General features: G+C 43.8%; 1 protein-coding gene across 1 annotated transcript in view; it reads left to right on the forward strand.

The window, feature by feature from the left end:
* Positions 1–25,350, forward strand: part of KCNQ5 (potassium voltage-gated channel subfamily Q member 5) — a 1,025,261-nt gene that overhangs the window by 723,381 nt on the left and 276,530 nt on the right. The window contains exon 9 of the mRNA XM_078647596.1: positions 5,922–5,948. Coding sequence (XP_078503722.1) covers positions 5,922–5,948 — 27 coding nt within the window. The remainder of the gene's footprint in view (positions 1–5,921; positions 5,949–25,350) is intronic.

Raw genomic sequence — 25,350 nt, forward strand, 5'->3', positions numbered from 1 at the left:
GAAAACACTACCACAGTAATATATCCATTAGTGCCTTAATCAGCAGCTCATTATGTAGCAGAATTATGATTTGTTGTAAGACTTATAGTAAGAAGCTCATGTTTCATCCACTAGACATATTTGAAGATTTATATATCCGTGCATATAGTATAATGCATGATAGTTCCTTCATTGCTTCATTGGAATGCCCTAAAACCTCCTAACACAGATGCTGCAGCTGAAATGATTCCACTGGATCTGCTAATCATCTTTGGTACACTGAATCATACCATTTTACTTTATAGACTCTCTCACATGGGTGTATGGGGTAGAATTAATTGGATCTCCTTGTCCCCTTGAACCACCTCCAAATAATTTCTCTCCATACCTTTCCTCCCATCACCCAGCTATTTAAAAAGTTCCACAGCCATCCATTCTCAGCCCTGTGCTGTTCAACATAATTTCTCAGTTCCTTCACGCACTCCCTGCAGTATTATGGCCTTACCTGCTACATATTTGCAAAGGATAGCCAGTTCCTGCCGAAACTATAATAGTCACCTGACTCCTACACAGAATTTGTCTCTTCACAATTCATCAATGGAAAACATAAAAACTGAATACTATCAAACAATAATCATGACATCCATCAGGTGGCCTTGCACTCAAATCGCCCTCCACTGGCAAGCAGAGGAGGCCATCTTACCAATTCATACCTCCTGGATGAAGAGCAATGGAATACTCTGGGCCTTACTTCTGTCATAGTGCTACCGAGTGATCAAGTCTTCCACCTTCTCAGCTCCCCTATGGCTTTGAGTTAAAAATTGCACATCCCTCATTCTCTCTTGTCTCAACTAGACTAATGGACTCTACCTCAACTCATGCCTAATTCACAAACTTCAAAGGGTTCAGAACCCAAGAAGTCTCTACATCTTTGACTGTGGGGCCATATATTCCTGGCCGTACAAAAACGCCACTAGCTTCCTGTCACCCAGATAGTCTCAATTAAGCCCTCCTGCACTACAATTAGAGTGCTCCAAGGAACTGAGCCAACATGAAAGCTATGCAGTTGTCTACCTAGGTCAAGTCTGCAATTTGACACCAAGCTTCTGGTACATCTTAATTACCAAAAATCACATTTAAGAGCTACATCTTTCTTTGCTCACATTACAAAACTGTAATTATTTGTATCCGTTTGCTTCTGAAAAGTCTTGAAGCCTTGGACTATGAACATTTATTTGTTCTCTCACCTCAAATTCCTGAAGCACTCGGCCCACGAAGAATTGGATTCCTTTTCTACCAAGGCCTTCTTGGTGTATTCCTCAAATAATTACCTTTTAGTTCACCAACACTAAATCCACTAGACAGAAGTATTTAGTCAAATTCATAGCTTTGAGTAATTTTCTCAATGGTATTCATGAGAATAACTGCTACGTAAACAATGCCTTTTCCATGACTGATGCAAAAACAACAATTGAACAGTCCAGCCCGAACTGCCAGGCCAGGTCCTCCCTGGACTGGAAACAAGCATCCTAGGACTGGTTTCAGGCTTTCAGCCCTCATCGGACAGGATAGCTTGACTCCAGTGGCATGGACAGCACGGGACTCACGTCTGAGCATACCCGTCCCACTCAGGATGACAAATGCAAAAAGAACAATTGATGGACAGAATGCAGAACAATGTCATACATTCACCCCAGTGTCCTGGCTGATGAGGGCTGAAAGCCCGAAACCGGTCCTAGGATGCTTGTTTCCAGTCCAGGAAGGACCTGGCCTGGCAATTCGGGCTGGACTGTTCCCATTGGACACAGGGTCAAGAATGATTTGCATATGGCTGGGTGCAAACTGGAATGGCATGGTGAGCAAAAAAAGATGGATTTAGGCCCAGATCTCTGTACTGGGGTGAATGTATGACATAGTTCTGCATTCTGTCCATCAATTGTTCTTTTTGCATTTTCCATGACTGAAGCACATCTCTCGCCCGATGCACCACACAGTGTTTTACACAAAGAACCCCTCTAGCCATGTATCTTCTCTTTCAAGCTTTTCTGCAACCAACTAGAAAACCACAATATTTCTGCATCCGTCACACCAGTGACAGTTGCCCACTACACAAAAAACATATTACATTAAATACCATGTATGCAGTCTATGAAGAACTTGTAAAGGTTCTTGGGTGAATGTAGCATATGCTAAATAGCAGATCCTTGTACACGGCTACCAAAAAAGCTAATGTTACATCTTTAAATAAGTCTAAATGCTGGAGTGGGGATTGTCAGGCCATTAATTATTAAGGTAGTGCCTCACAAATGTAGAGGTTCTTAAATGACTGCTATTTACCATATTTATAAATTGTTTGAGTTTAAGTGTCAATACAATCTGGACGGTGTACTCCAGATGCTTCACATTTAAGTGCTTATATGTATTGAAGGACATGGCTTATTCCAAGCATATGACAGTGTGGTATAGAGATGGGCTCATGACTGTAAAAACAAGCCTTTGCAATGCAATAGTTCTCGAATTGAATTTTTTTTTTCTGTACTAGCACCCATGCGGCGCTTTCACATTTATGGAGGCCGCACCCCTTTCTTTAGATAAGCTGCATATAAAGGAAGGGACGTGGCTGACATTAAGGTGAATCCGTGGCATGCAGCTCTTTGACAAAAAAAAGCATCTGTTTGTCAAGTTGATAAACAGATAGTTTTTTTTGTAAAAGCCCCCATGCCGCACTTTCACTTTAATAGCAGTTGTGCACTTTTCTTTAGACCTGGCTTGTCTAAAAAAAAGGGGCGTGGCCTCCATGGATGTGAAAGCTCTGCATGCGCATAAACAAAAAAAATACTAAGTAAGCGTGGCCGCTATACTTAAAGGGGACCGACATTAGTAAGTTAAATAAATAAATAAACGCTATAGTTAAAGCGGACGGCCATTAATAAATAAATAGGGGCGGCGTGCTGCTATCTAGTGTCTGGAATAGGGGAAAATCATTAAATAAAATAGTGCTCAGTGCCAAGATAAAGCAGACCGTGTAACAAGACCAGTAAAAGGTCCAGTCGTTATGGTAGGTAACAAATGCAGACAAGGAGGTAACAAGGAGGGACTAACAAACTTAATAACGACCAAGAAGCCAGCGTTTACGAAGGACAATGACACAAGCCAATTTAAAATGAGGGTGGAGAGTGGGCGAGGCTTCAAGGCAATACTCCACTACTGCATGCCTGGCAACAGCGCATGGCCTTCCCAGGCTCGACCTAAATACTATTTGAAGAGGATCGAATAAGATAATTCAACAACATCATGATGGCGCACCGTGTTCAGGTGCAGCAGTTCCTCAAACATGTGGTACTCACTTGGGTGACACTCAATTTGGAAAAAGAATATAGAACCGCCTTAGACATAAAATTCTGCACACATTAATCACTCTGACACATTGCTGTGGTTCTCAAAAATAATGTTTTGATATCCAGTGTCTACTCCCATTCTAGAACGCCTTAAAGGCAAATGGTCTGAGATTTGCAATGCAAACTCACTGAGGGAAAATACAACTTTTTTTTAAGGACCCATCTAGGATGTTGAGGAATGTCTGTTTCAGACAACTACAATATAACTACTTACACAGGACATACCTGACACCAAAGAAGATAGGCAAGATGTATCTGAACTATTTGGAAAAGGTCTATAGCAAAGTGGAACAACAGCAAAATATACAATGAAAATAAGAGTAATAAAAGTAAGAAAGCTAGGTGACTAACCAAAATGAAATAAAGAAAAGAGAGAAAAGAGAGAAAGAAAACCCACGTAGAAAAAACTAGTTACCACATGGGTAGAAAATATTTATAAATTTTATTAATCAAATATTGATTTTGTACGAAAATATCTTTGATGAAATTCATACACATTATTGCTTAACTGTAGAGGAGCGATAAACTATTTACAAAAGAACATCATAAAAGCTCCTAAAAAACATAACGAACATAGACAGAGCATGTAGACAAGAGAACGATGGAGGCAAAGCGGTAGATAAGAACAAGATGTATCTGAACTACCAAATGTCGAACTGCAGAAACTGATTTTTTACAACATTGTGTGGTATTGTTCATCAGTTTTCACTCATTAAATAAGAGTTAGTTATTCTCTCAGACATTTCGGTCAGAGAAGAGCTGAACCAAAGAAGAGTGGGAATACAGCCTAGCACACACTAACTTGGAAATGAAAACTCAAACCTTAAACTGAGCCGGTCAGTAGCTGTTGATCATGGATTAGGACCAGAGTAAATTCAGTTAGGAGCACTGTGGGCGCACATGCACTATCTGCATGGTAGTGACGCCTCGATGCGGGATTGTGGATGGTGTTGACCTTTATAATAGATGAAGGAAGTATTTACCTAGAGACAAGATTTAAAGCAGCATTTAAAAATACAGCCAATAAAAAAGAAAGAGTGGTTCGAAATCAGTCATTTGGGAAAAACCATGAAGATTTGTTAACATATTAAAGTACAATACACAAGCCAAAATATAGCTCAACTCAAATAATCAACCAAGGGTCATAGAGATCAGTTGCCATTAAGACTCCCAGGAATAGAAATAGATGCAATAATTAGAAAAATGAGGAAAGTAGCCCATGTTCAAACCGTGCTGCAAATTGACAAGAAATTGGACAGCATCCTTAGGAGAGACCCAAAAAGATGTAGCTCACCTCAAAATTCGAGGGCCTTTTATGATTAATTTTGCTGTAGAAAGCAATGAAGAATTGCACAGTCCGCATTGGATGCGCAAATATATCTTTTCAATAGCAAATCACAGTTCAGCATTATAAAATGTCTTATAAACCCACTATGTTAGCACTATCCCCTAATATGGATTCATTAAGCTCTTTCTAACCTAATACCTTTGGAGGTGGCAGAACAAATGTGCCATAACAAACAAGGAAAAGACTCCTAGCAGAATTTTCTTCAGCAACAGAGCAAGAAGAGTCCTCAGGAGTACTCCGAGAATAGCATATCAGTAAAAAACAAACAGTGCGCATTTTCCTGCATGCGGTGTCAAATGAGAAAATATAAACACACAATGATTATTATGAGGAAGCGCAGCCATAATATTCAAATTGGAGATGTGGCCTAGTTGAGGCCTGTTTTTTTCATTTGCAATTGATTCGTGTTAATATGCACATCTGATTCTAATCGGAAAATATCTCCTCAGCACCCAATTAGTTACCACTAAACTCAGTCGTGGCTGGTGCAGGTAAGCATGGTAGGGCGGGGCGACAGGGAGTCTATAGACAATGGAATAGGGAAAATAAAGTAGATAAAACTGTCGCCTGTCGACTTCCCTCCCACTGCCCGGCCTCACCGCGCTGAACTGCACCGGCCGCGACTGACTAAACTACTGAGCAAGAGCCCTTTTATTGATGGCAGATGCATGAAGCAATAGTCGTCGGGCTCCACCTGCTGGTGAGGGCTACTACGAGGGTCTTTCTTAGGTTCATGGAGTGCAGCGGCATTATACAATAACTTGTCCGACAGTCACTGCGATCTGATCCAGGTGAGGCCCAGGCACAACGGAATGATTCAGTTCGCCCACCTCGACGTGTTCATAATCCTAATTGAAGCCAACCTGTTTCATTCCAGCAAATATTAACGCTTTCTGTTATGTGTGTCTGCAATTCATTTGACCCCAGTGAGCGCTTTGCCATCTCATTCTGCTGCGGTATGTACCGTGCACGCTCTGCATGCGGCCAACTGACTGACCATTGTGGTTTGCACGCGTTAAATACGTGCCTGCGCATGCCAGCCTAAGCCAGCACTGCATAATGGCCTACGCGCTACTTGCACATGAACGCATACAATGCTTTAACTTCTGTCTAATAAGAACTGTGTCGTGGTAATGAGGATGCTTTATACGTTTGCATAATGACCTTGTTTTTCTTTTGTTTACTAACACCTGAAGGAAAGAACAAGGGGAGGCTTCTAGCAGGTTTGTATTATTTCTGTTCGTGAAGTGTTTAACTCTATACAGATTGCCAGGGTGTTTTGCTCACGTTCAATGCAACTTAACTGTTCTGGAGCCAAGCAACCAGCATGCGATTGGAAGCTTGCAGTGTATGGCTAGCGCTGGTTGCTTGGGACCGTGTTATCACTATGTGCCCAGGTGGCCTGGGTTCGAGCTGGTAGTAATATCACTCAAACCTTTATCGGATCATGTCACTGAGTCTAGCAGCTTTTTCATCTTTGAATGCAAAGAGTGCTGCTGAGTGCCTGTATCTGTCATTTTATACATTCAAAATTGGTATCAAAGGAAACAATACTCAACACTTTTAGAGAAGAATACATTTAATTACCCTCTCAGTACAAATTACTTGTTCAGAACAAATCAATCTATCGCACACACAGGACAAAGACGCCTGTTCAATAAGTCCTGGTGTGAAATCGAAAGCAGAGTGCAAACGGAAATTTGCTGCCATATTGGGATTAGAAGACCTTTCTTCTTGTGGGCCTATGCTGCGTTCACATTGTGTTTCAAGTACCACAAGCAGCATACACATGAAAATGAAAATGAAATGAAATGAAATCCAGTATTTGTAAAGCGCGAACAATTACCCGAGGGTGTCAAGGCGCTGGGGGGCCGTCAGGAAGATTAAGCGAGTTATTGTCCAGAGTCACATGGTGCTGGGCTTACCTGCCGCAGGCAATCGAACTGTGAGCCCCTGTGGTCCAGAATCAGGCACCCTGGTCGCTGCGCCACAACTCTTCCCTGGACAAGAAACCTTTCAAAAACTTTGCCTGGTAGGATGAGCGCTATAAGGGAACTAAGGAAATGAGTATGATCAACTTGAATAAATCCAATAAACTGAGCCAAGAGGAACCGAAAACCAAGTGTTTGAGATCTAATGTAATACAAGACATAATGGCTGAGTAGAGCAATTAGGCTGAAAGTTCCAGACCAAAGACAGAAAACAAGGAAATCCATTAGTTCAACTCATTCTTCCATGCTATCTGTCACCCTTTTGACTTTGGACTGCATGAGTTTCACTTAATCAGTTTAATAAAAAAAACGTGGCTTAGTGGCAGGCAGTTGTGAACATTTACAGTAGGCAGACAAAATATTGATTTTTAAATATCGACATACAATGAGGTCGATGTTTAAGTATCGAAGGAACAGAATATAGAAGGTAAGTAATATCGATGTTTTAAATATCGATGGGACAGAATTTCGAAGGTAAGTAATATCGATTTTGTTAATATCGATGTTAGTAATATCAATGTTACTAATATCGATGTTAGTAATATCGATGTTACTAATATCGATTTTTACATGATTTTTATCTATATTATGCATTTAATATGTATGATTTTTTTATGTAATTTATTTTAATTTTGTATTTTAGTACCGTAGAGGGTTGTGGGTTTATAGGGGAATAGGGTGGGAAGTAATTTAATTATACTAATTTAATTAATAATTTTTAGGAATGATAAATTAGTTTTAATAAATTGGTAATTAACTTGTATTAATTGGTAATTAATTAATTAATTGGTAATTATGTTCTGTAGCTGGTTGTGGGTTTATAGGGGAATAGGGTGGGAAGTAATTAATCAAACTAAATTAATTATTTATTTTTATGAATTATACATTAATTTTAATTAATTGGTAATTAATTGTTTATTAATTGGAAATTAATTTAAATTAATTGATTAATTGATAATTATGTTCTGTAGCGGTTTATGGGTTTATAGGGGAATAGGGTGGGAAGTAATGTAAATGTAATTAAGTAATGATTTATTTTAATTAATTGTTTTTGTTAATTATATAATTGTTAATTATTAATTGTAATTAATTTTTATTAATTGGTTAATTGATCATTATGTTCTGTAGCGGGTTATGAGTTTATAGGGGAGTAGGGTGGGAAGTAATTTAAATGTAAATAATTAATAATTTATTATAATTAATTGTTTTTGTTAAATATATTATTGGTGATTAATTATTAATTGGTAATTAATTATTATTAATTATTATTAATTGGTATTTATTATTCATTTATGTTTACTTAATTATTCATTGGTAATTATGTTTTTAATAATTATGTATTGGTATTTGTAAATAGTTTAGATTTATTTAATAATACATTTTTGTAATATTTTCAAATAATAATTTATTTATAAGTATGGTATTTTTAACTTCTACGCTACCCAACACTTTCCCTACTGTTGCACTCTCTGGAGTTGGAATAGTAATTTTTACCCCTACGCTATCCAACGCTTTCCCTACTGTTGCACTTTCTGGAATGGGAATAGTAATTTTTACCCCTACGCTATCCAACACTTTCCCTACTGTTGCACTCGTTGGAGTGGGAATAGTAATTTTTACCCCTACGCTATCCAACACTTTCCCTACTGTTGCACTCTTTGGAGTGGGAATAGTAATTTTTACCCCTACGCTATCCAACACTTTCCCTACTGTTACACTCTCTGGAGTGGGAATAGTAATTGTTACCCCTACGCTATACAACACTTTCCCTACTGTTGTACTCTTTGGAGTGGGAATAGTAATTTTTAGGTCTACGCTATCCAACATTTTACTTACTGTTGTTTTTTTGGGAGTTATTATAGTAGTTTATTCCCTCTGTTATTTAAAATATTTTGTATAGTTTTAGCTAATGTAGTATATAATTAATTTTAAAAATATTAAAAGTAAATTAAATTTTTAAAATTTGTTTTGCATAATTATTTATTTATATTTAAATTAATATTTTATGTGTATAGATGAATTTGTAATTTATAATATTTTTTATTATTTATAATGTATTAAAATAATTATTAAAAATGAGTATTAAGTAAGTATATATATTATATAGTATATGTATATGGTTAATTATTTTTTATTAAATTATGTATATTACTTATTAATTTTAATTATAATAAAATATGTTTAACTGTTTATTATATTTTAAAGTATTATTTAATTTATTTTACTTTTTTTATTAAAAAAAAGATATATTTTTAAAAACGTTATTTTTGATATCACTATTTTTTTCTCGATATTTTTGTACTTACCTTGTTGTAGATAGGATGTCGATATTGTTGACATCGATATTAATGCTCCGATATTTTTGCACCTCAATATTATGTCTTTCTATATTTTGTCAGACATTCAACATTTCAAGCCAAGCAGAAGCTGTTATCTCCGCATAGACGACAATGTTCTATTGATCAGATGAAAGTAAACTTTGATACGATCATCAAAATTTACTGTTTCATGATCTGAAAAATTCTAGTACGACTTTGTACAAAATAGATCCGAGGTGCTATTTGGTCATTCTAATTCTCGCTGCTTAGAACCTTTGCTAAGAAAAGAGGCGCCATTATAAATGTATATTTATTTATTTATTTATTTATTTATTATTACATTTATTAAGCGCACAGCTACCCGGAGGTTTCCCGGCGCTAGGGCAAACTGAACGGTGGACAGAGGGAGGGACATTAGTTGTTAAAAAGCCATGTTTTTATTCCTTTACGGAATTTCAGAAAGCACGATTCCGTGCGCAAGGGTTGAGGAAGAGAATTCCATAAGGATGGGGCCAGCAGGGCAAACGAGCGGCCACCCATTTTGGCTCTGTTGATGCGTGGAATTTTAAATTTGTTTTGTGACGAGGACCTGAGTGTACGAGGGGGAACATATTGCTGGACTAGAGCAGCAAGATAGCGCGGAGCTCTATCAGTCATGATTTTATGCATGTAGCAGAGTGCTTTAAAGTGCACTCTGCTTTCAATGCGCAACCAGTGCAGGTTACGCCTGTGATGAGTGACTGAGGATCTTGCGGGAAGGTGACAAATCAAACGAACTGCCATATTTTGAACCATTTGATATTTTCTGGTTACCTCTTTGGCAGCACCTAAGAGCAGGATGTTCCCATAGTCCAGGCGTGAGATGACAAGGGCCTGGACAACGGTCCTCAAGGTGTCTTTAGGCAGCATCCAAGTGATCTTTCTCAGCCACCTGATGATGGTAGTGCAGGTGGCCGCAACTTTCACAACATGATGTTTGAAAGTAAGTTGGTTATCGAAGATCACACCGAGGTTGCGAGCAGACACTGATGGAATGGGTAGGGGACCCATCTCCGGAGGCCAATGGTGAGGGCCCCAGAGAGAGGTGTCAGGTCCAAACAGGAGCAGCTCTGTTTTATCCCCGTTGAGCTTCAGTTTGTGCTTCAACATCCAGTCCGATATATGCTTTAATCCAATTTGGAGAGAGGAGGAAGGGAGGTTTTTGTTAGTAGAAAGTGAATAGATGACTTGAGTGTCATCTGCGTAGGAATAAATTGTGAGACCAGCCTGTTCGGCCAAGAACGCAAGAGGCCTTACGTACAGGTTAAAGAAAAGGGGACTGAGGATAGAGCCCTGGGGAACACCGTGAGAGGAAGGAAGGGTAGATGATACAGAGGTAGAAGAAAAAACCTGAAACGTGCGATCAGACAAAAAGTTAGCAATCCAGGCCAGGGCGGTACCACCAACACCGACTGCCTCCAGGGTGGATAATAAGATGGAATGGGAGACGGTGTCAAAAGCGGCACTCAAATCAAGCAAGATGAGTGCCACCGTCTCACCATTATCCACTTGGCGCCTGATGGTTTCTGACACGCCAAGGAGAGTAGTTTCCGTGGAGAAACCAGCCCTGAAACCGGACTGAGATCCATGGAGAAAATTGGAGGATTCAACAAAAGAGCTAAGTAAGGAATTAACATGTTTCTCCAAAATCTTGGAGAAACAGGAAAGCAAAGAAATAGGGCGAAAGTTGGAAGGATTGTTGGGATCAGCATTGGCCTTTTTTAATAGTGGTACCACCATTGCGTGCTTCCATTCATTCGGAATAGTCGCTTCTACCAATGAGGCGTTAAGGACATCCAAAATAATGTGAAGTAGAACTGGGTCAAGGGAGCCCAGAACTTGAGGGGGGAGAGGGTCCAGGGGAGAGCCAGATTTAATGTCCTGAAGGTATTTTTTTAAAAGCGCTGGGGAGATGGGATCCCAAGAAAGCAATAGGGAAGTGGTAGGCAGGGAACAGGGAGGAGTAACCAGGGGAGCGACATGGGTAGGGGTGGCAGAAGTGGAATTAAAAATGGCATAGATTTTGTCTATCTTTTCCCGGAAAAAATTGGCTAGAGCGTTACACTGTGCAGTGTCTAAGCAGGGGTCTTTCGGAACTGAGGAAGCACCAGAGAGCTCCTTAACAATTTTAAACAGGGCCTTGGGCCTGTTTTGAGCCGTAAGTATGGTGTTGTTGGCAAAGTTAGCTCTAGCAGTGTCACATGCCGCGTGGTAGGATTTAAGAGCGGACCTATACTTAGCTTTGTGCTCGGGGTTATACTTTGCACGCCAAATACGTTCAAGTTTTTTGCAATTGGATTTTTCAAGACGTAAAGAGTCATTAAACCAGGGCGCCGGGGGGTGATGAATTTGAGTTTTATTTTTTTGGGTAGGTAAGCAGGAATCCAAGGCTGTAGTTAACCATGATGTAATTATGGGTAGCTCTTTGATCGTTATATTAGAAACTGACGGGGTAGAGTTGGCCAGAAAAGAGTTAAATCTGTCAAGGTCTAGACGTTTCCAGTTCCTGCTAGCTTTATGGGTAAGGTCTGGCCTAGGAGTGTCAGCTACACATATTTTAACAGAAAATTTAACTAAAAAATGATCTGACCAAAGAACAGGGGTAGAGGATTGATAGGAAATAGTCGTCAGATTGGAAATGATAGGGTCTAAGAGGTTACCGGCCTTATGGGTAGGGTCGGAATTATAGAGATGCAGGTCAAGAGCTTCAAGATCTTGTAAGAGGCGTTGAGCAATAGCACACGAGACAGAATTAAAATGAATATTTAAATCCCCAACAATAGTAAAATTAGTGGATTGTGCTAATAAAGGAGCAATGAGTTCGGGAAGTGCAGTAGCCCAACCGCTCACTGATCCCGGTGGACGGTAAATCAGGATGCCTGTTAAGGTAAATTGGGGGGAAAGAGTTAATTTAAACAGGCCCGCCTCACAGTCAGGGAAGTCGAGGTCTTCCCATTTACAGAAGAACTCTCTTTTGTAAATGACAGCAATTCCTCCACCGTCTTTAAGCGCTCGGTTTCTCCCAACATAGGTATAATCATTGGGGAGAGCCATGGTGATATCTGGTCCAGAGCTATCATTAAGCCATGTTTCGGTCACAAACAGAGCAGCGGGACGATCTGACTCCAAGAGGTCGAAGATATCTCTCTTATGTTTGGAGAGCGATCTACTGTTAATGCTAATAAAGGTCAGTTCTGAAGAGTAATTGTGTGAGGTGGGACGTACATTACACGCAGGGAAGGGTAAGTTCCAGAACGAGGACGATATACTGTCCGTGCTTGATTCAAAAGAGTCCAGGGCCAGGGAGCAGTGGGAGCAAACAATAGGGGCATGTTGACAGTTTAACACAGTATGCGAAGAGCAAAATGATCCCCGCAACAGCAGGAGAGCGGATCTAGAGTAAGAAAGAGGAGTTTGTGTAGAGGGGCTGGGCCCTGAGCCCGTGCTGGCGCGGACGGGCGCAGACGGGCAGGACTTTGGCACGACTTCGGCGCGAAGTCGGCGCTCCCGCTGCGCTCGTCCGCTGCGCTTCCGCCATTGTGTCATGAAGTACACAAGAGGAGAGAACCACTAGACCACTCACCTGCCAATTAGCCAGCAGGGCGGAAGTGGGGATGCAGGGCGGAAGTGAGTGTGCGCTCGTATGGCCACCGCCGCTGCAAACGGCACAAGCCGTGGCGGATCGGTGCCAGGAGCCGGGGACAGCGAGATTTAAGTAAACATATGCAGGTAAGATTACAGGACGTTGCGCCAAGGGAGGCGATCAAAATATAAACGTTGCGCCGAGATCGGCGATCAATAACAGAATGGAGCCGGTGTGCCCATTAAGATCAGCACACTACATACAAAGCGGTAGCGCTGAAAAGCGCTAAACCACAATAGTACAAATGCAGTATTAAAATGATTAAAAAGAATCCAGTCACACACGAAGCCAAACCAGCCTCTCTCACCAGCAGTTAGCCCCGGACTGACAGGAAGCTCGATTTAAATATGATCAACAATATAATCCACTAGACCGCTCACCTGCCAATTAGCCAGCAGGGCGGAAGTGGGGATGCAGGGCGGAAGTGAGTGTGCGCTCGTATGGCCACCGCCGCTGCAAACGGCACAAGCCGTGGCGGATCGGTGCCAGGAGCCGGGGACAGCGAGATTTAAGTAAACATATGCAGGTAAGATTACAGGACGTTGCGCCAAGGGAGGCGATCAAAATATAAACGTTGCGCCGAGATCGGCGATCAATAACAGAATGGAGCCGGTGTGCCCATTAAGATCAGCACACTACATACAAAGCGGTAGCGCTGAAAAGCGCTAAACCACAATAGTACAAATGCAGTATTAAAATGATTAAAAAGAATCCAGTCACACACGAAGCCAAACCAGCCTCTCTCACCAGCAGTTAGCCCCGGACTGACAGGAAGCTCGATTTAAATATGATCAACAATATAATCCACTAGACCGCTCACCTGCCAATTAGCCAGCAGGGCGGAAGTGGGGATGCAGGGCGGAAGTGAGTGTGCGCTCGTATGGCCACCGCCGCTGCAAACGGCACAAGCCGTGGCGGATCGGTGCCAGGAGCCGGGGACAGCGAGATTTAAGTAAACATATGCAGGTAAGATTACAGGACGTTGCGCCAAGGGAGGCGATCAAAATATAAACGTTGCGCCGAGATCGGCGATCAATAACAGAATGGAGCCGGTGTGCCCATTAAGATCAGCACACTACATACAAAGCGGTAGCGCTGAAAAGCGCTAAACCACAATAGTACAAATGCAGTATTAAAATGATTAAAAAGAATCCAGTCACACACGAAGCCAAACCAGCCTCTCTCACCAGCAGCAATATTGCTCTGTTGTATTTGATTTAGACACAAGCCCTAAAGGCGGAAAGCTTCTAAGAGGTACATTTACAGTAATTACTTTCAGGTGGGTTGGGAGCCTCCTATTGGCCTGACCCTTTCCAGAACCTTTACTGCATTGATATAAACACTACAGTAAGATGTAGAGGGAGGAGGAGAATGTCAGTTGCCATCTTGGATCTGAGCTTGCAGTAAACCAGTGGCATTTAATTAATTGGAAGAGCTGGGTTGTTTATACAGAGAGAGCCCCAATGAGCAGTGAGCACTGTCCCCTGCTGATGAGAAATTCTAAAGTCTAGTTCAGATGTTGTTGACATTCAAAACAGTGCAGAAGACTGACAGACCAGAAAACAAGCATTGACATAGCCAATAGGTCTCGCCTTTGAGACCTTAAAAGTGTTTAGTCAGAGCAATTTGCTTTGGCAATGTTTTTAAGCCATGTCACCCAGGCGGGCAGATATGTTTAATAAAATGTGTGGTGTTTTCAATATATCAACTTTACACACCCGGCTCTAAAAAAATCCCCCTAAAAAAACAGACGCATTGCCCCAGAATCATGACCGGTTTCTTTGACGGTCTAGAATGAAAATAGACCAGCGAGACTGTGGGGAACTTCACGGCAATTCCACTGTCACCTTTACTTTTGCAAGGCTTCTGATTGGCTAGTCTTCTCCTTGTTACATCAAATCATGAATATAGTGCTCACCACGATTACCAGAAACAAATGATTTGATCAAAGGAACACATTCAGGCAATATTTCCACACTAGGGTACTTGAAAAGTATATCTACCTCCCCTTTTTAAAACCCCATCCCATGCAAACACCCATTTTGCTAGCCCTCCCTCGGTCATAGGAAAGTTAAGCATCGAGGACATTTTATGTCATATGGGCAGACCATGGTTTTTAAAGGGCAGCTTGTGAAAAATCAATACAAAACCTTGAGTGGGGGGTCTAAGGGACATTTTTAAAGACCGGTGCAGATATATTCCCCACAATCATTAATACATCAGCCAAGTTATCCGCGGTCCGACGAGCTTAAAAAAGCTCTAAGCACAAGCAGTGCAAGCATGGGGCCCATGCTTTTTTCGGGTATCAGAGCGCTTTACATAGCGCCAGTTGGATTACATGAGGACATATTCATTTTTGTTAGGCACAGGGAGATTAAGTGATTTGCCCAGGATGTTCAGCGTCATTGCCGAGACTTGAACCCAGTTCCCCTGATTCGAGGTCAACCGCCCTAACCGTTAGGCCAACTCTTCTCCCCATGATTGTACTGCTTTCCCTTAGAGCTGGTGAAAAATACCATGCATGGCACGTTTTTGAGCGTACTAGAAGCTACTTTCCTTCAAAAGAAAGAATGCACTTGAAAAATATTGATGGCTTGTGACATATGCATTTTAGCCATTCTGTTGAAATTAGTTTCAGTTTTCCAGCACCACATTAAGGGGCCCATTACGATGTCGGCGGTCCTCCCGAGATCCATGCCCACCCGCCACCCATTTCCCCCCGCCATATTACTATGGCGGGGGGACCGCGGCGGACGGAAACACCGTCCGCCGCTTTTTCGCCCCGGTCGCCTTGCGGCTGGGGCGGAAAAGGGTTTATATGGTGGCGGTGTCTATCAGACACCGCCAGCCATATTAGGATAGGCTTAAAATAATGCCTGCTTAAAACAAGGCATGCAGTCTTCACTTTGGGGGCCCCCTTTGGGCCCCCGGAGTGAAGGAGAGGTGGGGGGTGCACACGGGGGGTACCTGTGGTACCCTCCAGCATTTGTATAAACAAAGCGGCAGGCACCGCGCGATGCCTGCCGCTTTGTTTATGCAAATGCGTCACATGCATTTTCAGCATTGTGGCGGGCGGTGCTGACAGCACCGCCCGCCACAATGTTAAAAATGCAGGATGCGCCCGCCACAGTGGAGGACGCATCCTAATACCCCCCACAAGACCCCCCCCTTATGGCGGGCGATCCCCATCACCGATAGGATAGCGGGCGGACTAAGTCCGCCCACCATACTAATGACCCCCTATTTCTTCAATGGGGTGCGAGCTATTGTAATGGCTTTCAAAGTGCACATGCACGCCTTCATATGAGACTACTGGATACTAAACGTTACTCAAACTGTTTGTTGAAAGCATTACAGCAACAACCTGAACGTTTTGTGCAGAAGCACGCAAAAATTGTGATGCTTGAGTTTCCAGCAGTGTATACCCAAGTCATCCTAAAAGGCTTACACTGTGAGCAAGTTTCTTTGTGGGAGGAGTTTCAGGCTAGCTGGTGTCTGCCGAACAGAACAGGAGTGTAGTGGGGGCATCAACAGAGCTCACAGTTCTGCAGATGTCTGGTGGGTGCTCTGATGGGTGCCCTGCCCTCTCTCTGAACAGACTTTAGTGACTGCACCATGCTAACCTTTTTTATTGTGCCCGATACCTTTGTAGCAATTTCACAGTGCGCTAACTAGTGACAGAGAGAACAAGACTGATGGTAGACATCCAAAAGTGAAACAAGCCCGAATGATAGAAGCAGCAACAGGCTTGACGTGGCGCGATTATAGAACAATGACATTGGAAATTAACAAGCTGCGAGGGGCGGGAGGTGTTGGGGAAGGCACGGGGTGAACTGCAAGCGGGGCTGTGTGCCAGCGAGCGTCAAGGAGAGGAATGAAAGGAAAAGTGGTGCACTCAAACAAAAACATATGACCCATAGTGAAAGGAATCGTGGAGAATGTGCAATCAAAAGAACTTTGATGACATCCCTTAGGCACTCAAAACAGGTGAAATCCTCCAACAAATTCAATGGAAAATAAGTTCTTTCAACTGAGTTTAATTTTCATTTTTCATTTTTCAGTTTTTCATTATTTTCATTTCAAAAGAAAAATATCCACTGCCAAATGCATATTAATATTCAAAATCCATATTAATGTTGCTGCTCCAATGCATTTCGGGCTAACAGCCCTTCATCGGGGAGCTTTTCTAGCAGGGTTCACAGCGTTTCTGGAAACGCTGACACGCCGATCTGTTAGCCCGAAATGCATTGGAGCAGCAACATTAATATGGATTTTGAATATTAATATGCATTTGGCAGTGGATATTTTCTTTTGAAATTAAAATAATGAAAAACTGAAAAATGAAAAATGAAAATTAAACTCAGTTGAAAGAACTTATTTTCCATTGAATTTGTTGGAGGATTTCACCTGTTTTGAGTGCCTAAGGGATGTCATCAAAGTTCTTTTGATTGCACATTCTCCACGATTGTTTTCATACCGCCCAGGGTGTTGGGCGACACCTTAGAGCACCTAATACCTTGGAAAAACTACTGTAGAAACTATTAACAGCAGTGCACGGGTTTCTTATATAAAAACTCAGTTTACATTAACTTCACCCGACAAACCTGTATGCACGCCATAGTGAAAGGATCCATGTAGCAAGGTTAGCCACCAGGGTGGGAACAAAACAAACATAAGGTGAGACAAATGTACACTATTCTCGAACAAAAACTATGGAATTTGAAAAGGCAGACCAAGCAACCAATGAAAAGTGGTGGGCTTTTGGTGGGCGTTTTCAAAGCCCACAGAGGGATTACAGCATGCCTCGCATAGCAGTGCATGCGCGCTGCTTCTAGGCTCGACCCAAATATGACCAAGACCTTGATAACTGATCAATATTTGTATACTTGGAATTTGTTAAGGTAGTCCGATGCTTGACCTGTAGTCATACACTTGCCATTTTACATTCTGTGATTGTTCTAGGAATCTTTCATTTTAAAGTGAGGTCACATTATTTATTCAGAGATGCCCATCTCTTGAACATCCTTCCTGCTGATATTTTCAAATGTTTCTTCAGCTGGTATATGTAGGAGAGTAGGGTCTGCTTTCCTATGGTCACCCCACTTTTTGCTTTTTGCTTCACTGGATTTCGGCTTAATGTGGCTGTGGGCCTGCTAATCAGACCCACAGCCTTGCAGTTCTCTCTCTAAATTCACAACCATGTACTTTAGGTACATCACCAATTGGATATTGGGTCACCTTATGAGCCCCTGTATAGTGTACTATAGGTACCCAGGGCATAGGTGCATCCAAGGCCTACCAGGGGCTGCAGCATTTCTTTTGCCACCCCTGGCTGGCCACCCAAAATGACACAACTGGCTGATCACTCAGCTGGGGCAAGGTCGTGTAATCACCCCTTGCTTAGATATAGTATACCTATGTCTAACCCTATATCTGGACACATATGCACCTATAAGTCATTCCTATGGCAGGCCTTAACAATCCTGGAGGCAGAGTGCTTGGTTTTATGTGAGATGGTGCTCTAGCATGAGCTGAGCCTATCTGCAGCTTTCAGAACCATGTCTTTAGAGCTGTTCTAGGATATTGCCATACCATATACTCTTAAGTGCATTATGAACCTCGCGGTTAAATGCTATCTTTGGTTTGGCTTTATCGAAACATGTCGTGTAAGGTGTCATACACTTTGGAATACTACCCCCTCACCAGTCCTGGCGACGGGGGTAGCATTCCACACTTCTATAGGGAGAAGACATGTTACTTTCCTTAAACGCGGTTAAAATCAACCAGAGCCTCAGCATCACAAAATGGATGCTGCTGCTACAGACACATGTCTGGCCTCCTGCTGCTGACCAAATCTCCGGCAGGGGAGGCCTGGACAAAAGGTTTCCTGTCACAGGGAGGTGCTAACACCACCCCAGACAGGAGATAGTGGATTGGGGCAGGGAGGGCTGAATCAAACTAGAAACTGCCTGGGGGACACAAGGTGTCCCATGCATAGCCGAGTTCAAACCGGTGCTGGGGCACTCCAGCCCCAGCTCTGGCAGGAAACTGGACAAAGGGAAAGGGGTGTAACCACCCCCTTCCTGGGTCCCACCCATAGGAGGGACCTAGCAGGTAATCCAGCCCCTTGATTTGGAATAAAGGTAGGAGCTGTGTCCATAGACTTTAGATAATCCTGACTGAAACTTTGAAATGGAACTCTCGACCCTTCGACATCCTACTCGACATAGAAGACTGAAGAATCTCCCTTGTGGTCAAGGAGTGACCACCCTGTGCAAGCAGGCACCATCAAGCGCTCCAAGGTTTGCTTTGTCATTGCTCCCGCTGGAGCTCGAATGACAGCGATCAACAAGAACCAGACATCCAACAGCCCAATCCGCAGCCACAGCAAAGCTGAGACCTGTGGAGGCGACGTGAGACGTGGGCCTGGCCATCTTGGAAAGCCAGCAAAGTGCTTTCTGTGCAACTCCTGAGGTACCCCAAAAGCTGTGCATTGGGTATTGAGAAGCCCCAGCCCCGAGCATCAATTGCACTGAAGATCACCTCTCCACACTCCCCGAGTGCTGCGTGGGGCCCTTTTGCATTTTCCTGCTTGACGCGTCTGTCCGGTCACTTGCCCATTGGCTATTGGCCTCTGTGACAAAGAAACCCAAAATCTACACTGCTGGTCTGGTTGCTCCAGATTGGCCCTTGCTTCCCTGCAAAGAAGAAGCCCCTCGGTCCTTGCTGGCCTGAGTAAGAAGCCCTCTTCAGTTTCTGCGTGGGTTGCCTTTGTCAAGGCTTGTTGACTCCAATCTAGAAGCCGACACCGCAGACAGCGAGAGCCTTTGTGGGACAGTCCGTGCCCAGCTCCTGGTCATCGTCGATACCTCCTGGTCCACGTGGCAGCAGAGACAAGCTTCGCAACAACCACCTGATTGCGCCCGACATCGCCTGGTTCCTTCCTGGCTCCACTCTGGTCACTGCCTCGTGACCCAGACTCTGTCCCCTCTGCTTTCAGGTACTCTACATCTTCGATCGACCCTTGGATCCAACCAGACTCTTCTCTCCTGGACTCCTGCAGCATCTTTCTCCAAGGCTCCATAGAACTCCACGACGAAACCCCACACACTTTGACACCTATGCACCCGCTTCCTGTGGGTGAGGTAACGAGAGTACTATGGTGCTCCTGTAGAGATTTACATCCCTAGTGACCTAGTTTTAAGTGGTTAAGTTCTAGTCCAGTCGGAAGAATTCCAAATCTGCAACTTTCTAACTTTTACGCACCATTGACTTCTATTGGTGCACGCGTGTGCCTTTAGATACTGCTCCCGCATCCTGTGGGCCTCCCACGTCCTAACTTCTGTTAGTCCAGTGTATCCCCAGCTATTCTCAAGGACCTAGGCCTTACCATTGTTCATGACGTGGTTCTTATACCACTATTTTAGTATATGGTTTTAGGGGCCACCAGGGCCTATCCATATTTGTGCAACTTTTGTTTGTTATATGAAGTCTTTGTTTAAACGCTTGTGCTTCTTCCCTCATAAAGAGTACAGAGGATTATTCTAGTAATAAATACATATATTTTATAATATATAACTTGTGTGGTGTCCTTTCATTTCGTATTAAAGGGATTGCATATGGTAAAACAGCTGGCTTCACATGCCCTCTTGAGTTTAGCCTTAGAGTGCTTTTGTCCATGCTACCAATAGGATAGCTGGTCTATAAGGTTGACTTACAACCAATCACCATAAGGGTCGTTTGGACTGGTGCAAGGTGCTCACTAGAATAGTGAACATCACATACCAGGCCAACTTCTCACATTGGTGTGCAGCGGTTGGGATTTGAGCTTGCTGTTGTTTTACCAATTGTAATCTTTGACAGTATCATTTGAAAGATCACATCAAGTACCAGAGGTACATATAAACAAAGCTTAAATACTTAAGTTCTACTGAACTTAGTGGTTGTAGACCAAAGGGCTTAGCACACCCTAACTACAACTCCTAGAGAGGTTCTAGTAGGTAAACACTTAGTGTAGGTAGGTGCACACACCACACCTCACTAGTCATGTCTGGCACAGGTGAACAAGCCAGTTCTCCTCCTGTGGAAAGTGACCCTCCCAGGGCACCCTCCAGCTATGAAAAACTCAGCTTCAGAGAATTGAATGCCTTGTGTACCTCAAGGAGGCTGAAAAAGGGTCATAACCCTAACATCCCAATCCAGATACACGTCCTAGAGACCGCTGATCTTGAGAAGGCTTCTAGAACAGGCCCCTCAGGTAATACAGGAGAAGAAGTAACCCCCACAGATGATGATTCCCTCACCCCAGAAGTTGAGACTGAAGAGGTAGAATGATTCAGATGATCAGGGGGATGGCCAGGTTCAGCTCAGGAGGCTTAGCCAGGCTAACCTAAGTTTGCTTGGGCATGGAGAAGGGTTGCACCTTCCCAGACCTAATAGTAGACTTAACCCAGGCAATAGAAGGGAAAGATCTCCTTCCAGGGCGTCTCTTCTCTCTAATGCCTCAAGGGGTTCTCAAAGGGGAATGACTTCCCCTCAGAGAAAAGAGCATGAGGCTAGGATGAGAGCTGTCCAACTTCAGATAGAGAAAGAGGAACGGCCCTGGCCCAAGCTAAACTTGCTTTAGCATGGGAACAAAAATTAAGTGGATTAGATTCCACTGGTGGCAGCAATATCCCTAAGGATAAAGACAGGTCCTATGATCATAGAAACCTGAGTAAGATTGTGCCCCCCTACAAAGATGGGGATGACATCCACAAATGGATGACTGCTCTGGAGAGAACCTGCATGGTACAGCAGGTTCCCCAAGACAAGTGGGCAGCAATCTTGTGGATCTCCTTTTCAGAAAAAGGAAGAGACAAACTCCTCACTGTTAGCCCTGAAGATGCTAAAAACTACACTGCCCTGAAGAGTGCTCTTATTGGTGGGTTTGGCCTAACCACTGAGCAATACAGGTTGTTGTTCAGAGATACCCAAAAAGCTCAGACTCAGGACTGGACTGATTTTGTTGATTGTGCCACTAAGGCTCAGGAAGGTTGGTTGCTAGGTAGTAAAGTTAAGGACTATACAGGATTGTATAATTTGATCATGAGAGAGCAAATCCTTAATAACTGTCAGAACCAGTTGTTGCACCAACACCTGATTGACTCAGATCTGACCTCTCCCCAATAATTGGGAAAGAAGGCAGACAAATGGGTCAGAACCAGGGTTAAGCAGAAACCCCAGAACCATGGAGGTGATCAGAAAAAGGCAGACCAGAAGGGTGGAGATCAAAAACAAAAAGACCAGAAGTCTTCTTCAGGCCCCCAAAATACTTCTAATGAGGGGGGGTCCCAAAATGGAAAGAAAAAGAAGAAGAATGATGGCCCAAAGAAACCTTGGTGTAATAACTGTAAGTCAGTCTCTCACTGGTTTAGTGAGTGCACCAAGAAAGGTACAGCCCCTACCACTGCAGCCCCTAAGGCAACTGCACCCCCTAGTACAGTCAGCAGTGGCAGCCCCGAAACTAAAGCTATAGTGGGGTTAACCGTGGGTACTGAGATGGAGTCTGACTTAGTCAGAATTCCAACTCAGGCAGTCTTGATCTGTGATGTGGACATGGCTATGTCCACTACTGTGAGTCCCAATACTTTGGGCAAGTACAGGCAGACGCCTTTGATTAATGATAAAGTGGCTCAGGCCTACAGGGACACATGTGCCAGTGTCACTATGGTGACACCTAACTTTGTGGACCCTGGACAGATTGCACTGGGTGATAATTACCTAGTGACCAATGCTAGCAATGTCACTACTCACCATAGTGTGGCAGTTATTAATTTCTCCTGGGGAGGGGTAACTGGCCTCAAAAGAGTGGTGGTAAGTGCAGACCTCCCAGTTGAATGTATTTTGGGCAATGATCTTGAGAACTCAGCATGGTCAGAAGTGGAGTATAGGACTCATGCAGAGATGCTAGGTATTTCAGCACATGTCCTTGCTGTGACCAGGTCACAGGCCAAAAAGTGCTTACCTGAACCTGTGCTGGATCTTGAAACTATAGACCAGACACAACCCAAGAGAAAGAGCAAGAGGGTTAAGGTAGTGCCTTCCCCCTTGCCCCAGGTTGAGGATCAGCCCTCTCAGGAGGATGATTCTGTGATCCAATAGGAGACTGTCCTGGAAGAGCTTGAACCTGATCAGGTTGAGTTTCTGGGGACAGCGGGACCCTCAAGGGCAGATCTGGGGCAGGCTCAGTTAACTTGTCCTTCCCTTGAACCCTTCAGACAGCAGGCTGCTGCTGAGGCTGCTGGGAATGCTCAAGGTACCCATAACGTATATTGGCATGATGGGCTCCTTTATTCAGAGGCTAGAGACCCCAAGCCTGGTGCTTCCAGGAGGTTGGTCATACCTCTTCAAGTTAGGGGCTTCCTTCTAACCTTGGCCCATGATATTCCCCTAGCAAGACATCTAGGCCAGAACAAGACTTGGGACAGGCTTGTCCCTCACATTCACTGGCCCCACAAGTCAGAAGATGCCAACGAGTTTTGTCGCTCCTGTGTTACCTGCCAAGCCAGTGGCAAATCAGGTGGCACAACAAAGGCCCCCTCATACCACTACCTGTGGTGGGGGTACCCTTTGAAAGAGTGGGGATAGACATTGTTGGCCCAATGGACCCCCAAACAGCATCTGGGCACAGATTTATACTGGTGGTAGTGGGTCATGCCACCAGGTATCCAGAAGCTATTCCCCTGAGGACCACAACAGCACCTGTTGTGGCAAGGGCCCTACTTGGAGTTTTCTCCAGAGTGGGCTTTCCGAAGGAGGTTGTTTCTGACAGAGGTGCAAACTTCATGTCAGGATGTTTGACTGATATGTGGAAGGAGTGTGGTGTTAATTATAAATTCACTACACCCTACAATCCACAGTGCAATGGGCTTGTTGAAAGGTTCAACAAGACCCTAAAAGGGATGATAAAAGGGTTACCTGAAAAGCTTAGGCGAAGATGGGACATCCTATGACCCTGCCTTCTGTTTGCTTACAGAGAGGTCCCACAAAAGGGGGTTGGCTACAGCCCTTTTGTTTGGGCATCCTGTAAGGGGACCCCTGTGTCTTGTGAGGGAAGGATGGGAGTTACCTCTCAAAAAGCCCAAACTTGACATAGTGGACTATGTACTTGGCCTCCGCTCCAGGATGGCTGAATACATGGAGGAGGCTTCCAAAAACCTTGAGGCCAGCCAAGAACTCCAGAAAGCTTGGCATGGCCAAAAGGCTGTGCTGACTGAGTACCAGCCAGGACAGAAGGTGTGGGTGCTGTAGCCAGTGGCCCCAGCAGCCCTCCAAGACAAATGGTCTGGACCTCACACCATACTTGAGAAAAAGGGAGAGGTCACCTACTTGGTGGACCTTGGCACCCCTAGGAGCCCCCACGGGGTGCTCCATGTCAACAGATTGTAGGCATATGTGGACTGGGCAGACATGGGCTTGCTCATGGCTACAGATGGGGAACAGGAGGAAGAGAGTGACCCTCTCCCAGACTTGTTGTCCCAGAACCCTGATGATGGTTCAGTTGATGGAGTGGCCTTGGCAGGCAGCCTCACTGACCAGCAGCAATGGGACTGCAGACAAGTTCTGCAGGCCCATAGACATATGTTTTCATTAACACCTAGTCAGACTAACTGGTACACCCATGAGGTGGACACTGGTGACAGTCTGCCTGTGAAGAGTACGATCTACAGGCAACCTGACCATGTCAGGGACTGTATAAAGACTGAGGTGCAGAAAATGCTTGAACTTGGAGTAATTGAGCCATCAGAGAGCCCCTGGGCCAGCCCAGACGTTCTTGTACCAAAACCTCACACCCAAGATGGTAAGAGAGAGATGAGCTTCTGTGTGGACTATAGAGGTCTCAATGCTGTCATGAGGACAGATGCTCACCCCATTCCAAGAGCAGATGAGTTCATTGATAGATTGGCTTCTGCCAAATTTCTGAGCACATTTGATTTGACAGCTGGCTATTGGCAAATCAGGTTAGCTGAGGAGTCCAATGCCAAAATAGCTTTCTCAACCCCTGGAGGTCATTATCAATGTGTGGTAATGCCCTTTGGTTTGAAGAATGCACCTGCCACTTTCCAAAGGTTGATGAACCAAGTCCTTTCTGGGTTGGATGACTTTTGTGCAGCTTATCTTGATGATATTGCTGTCTTCAGCTCCACCTGGGAGGATCACCTGATCCACCTGAAGAAGGTTTTAGAGGCCCTGCAAAAGGCAGGCCTAACTATAAAGGCCACAAAGTGCCATATAGGCAGAGTAAGGTTGTATACCTGGGCCACCTTGTAGGTGGGGGTCATTTTCAACCACTGGAGAGTAAGATCCAGGCCATACAGGACTGGCCTCCTCCGACCACCCAGACACAGGTCATAGCTTTCTTGGGCCTGTCTGGGTACTACAGAAAATTTGTCAAGAATTATGGGTCCATTGTGACACCACTCAATGATCTGACATCCAAGAAGATGCCAAAAAAGGTTCAGTGGACAGTTAGCTGTCAAAAGGCATTTGATGTCCTGAAGAAGGCCATGTGCTCTGCACCTATCTTAAAGAGTCCTGACTACTCCAAAGAGTTCATTGTCCAAACAGATGCTTCTGAGTTGGGGGGGAGAGC

This window comes from Lissotriton helveticus, chromosome 6 (assembly GCF_964261635.1).
Source record: "Lissotriton helveticus chromosome 6, aLisHel1.1, whole genome shotgun sequence".
NCBI lineage: Eukaryota > Metazoa > Chordata > Amphibia > Caudata > Salamandridae > Lissotriton > Lissotriton helveticus.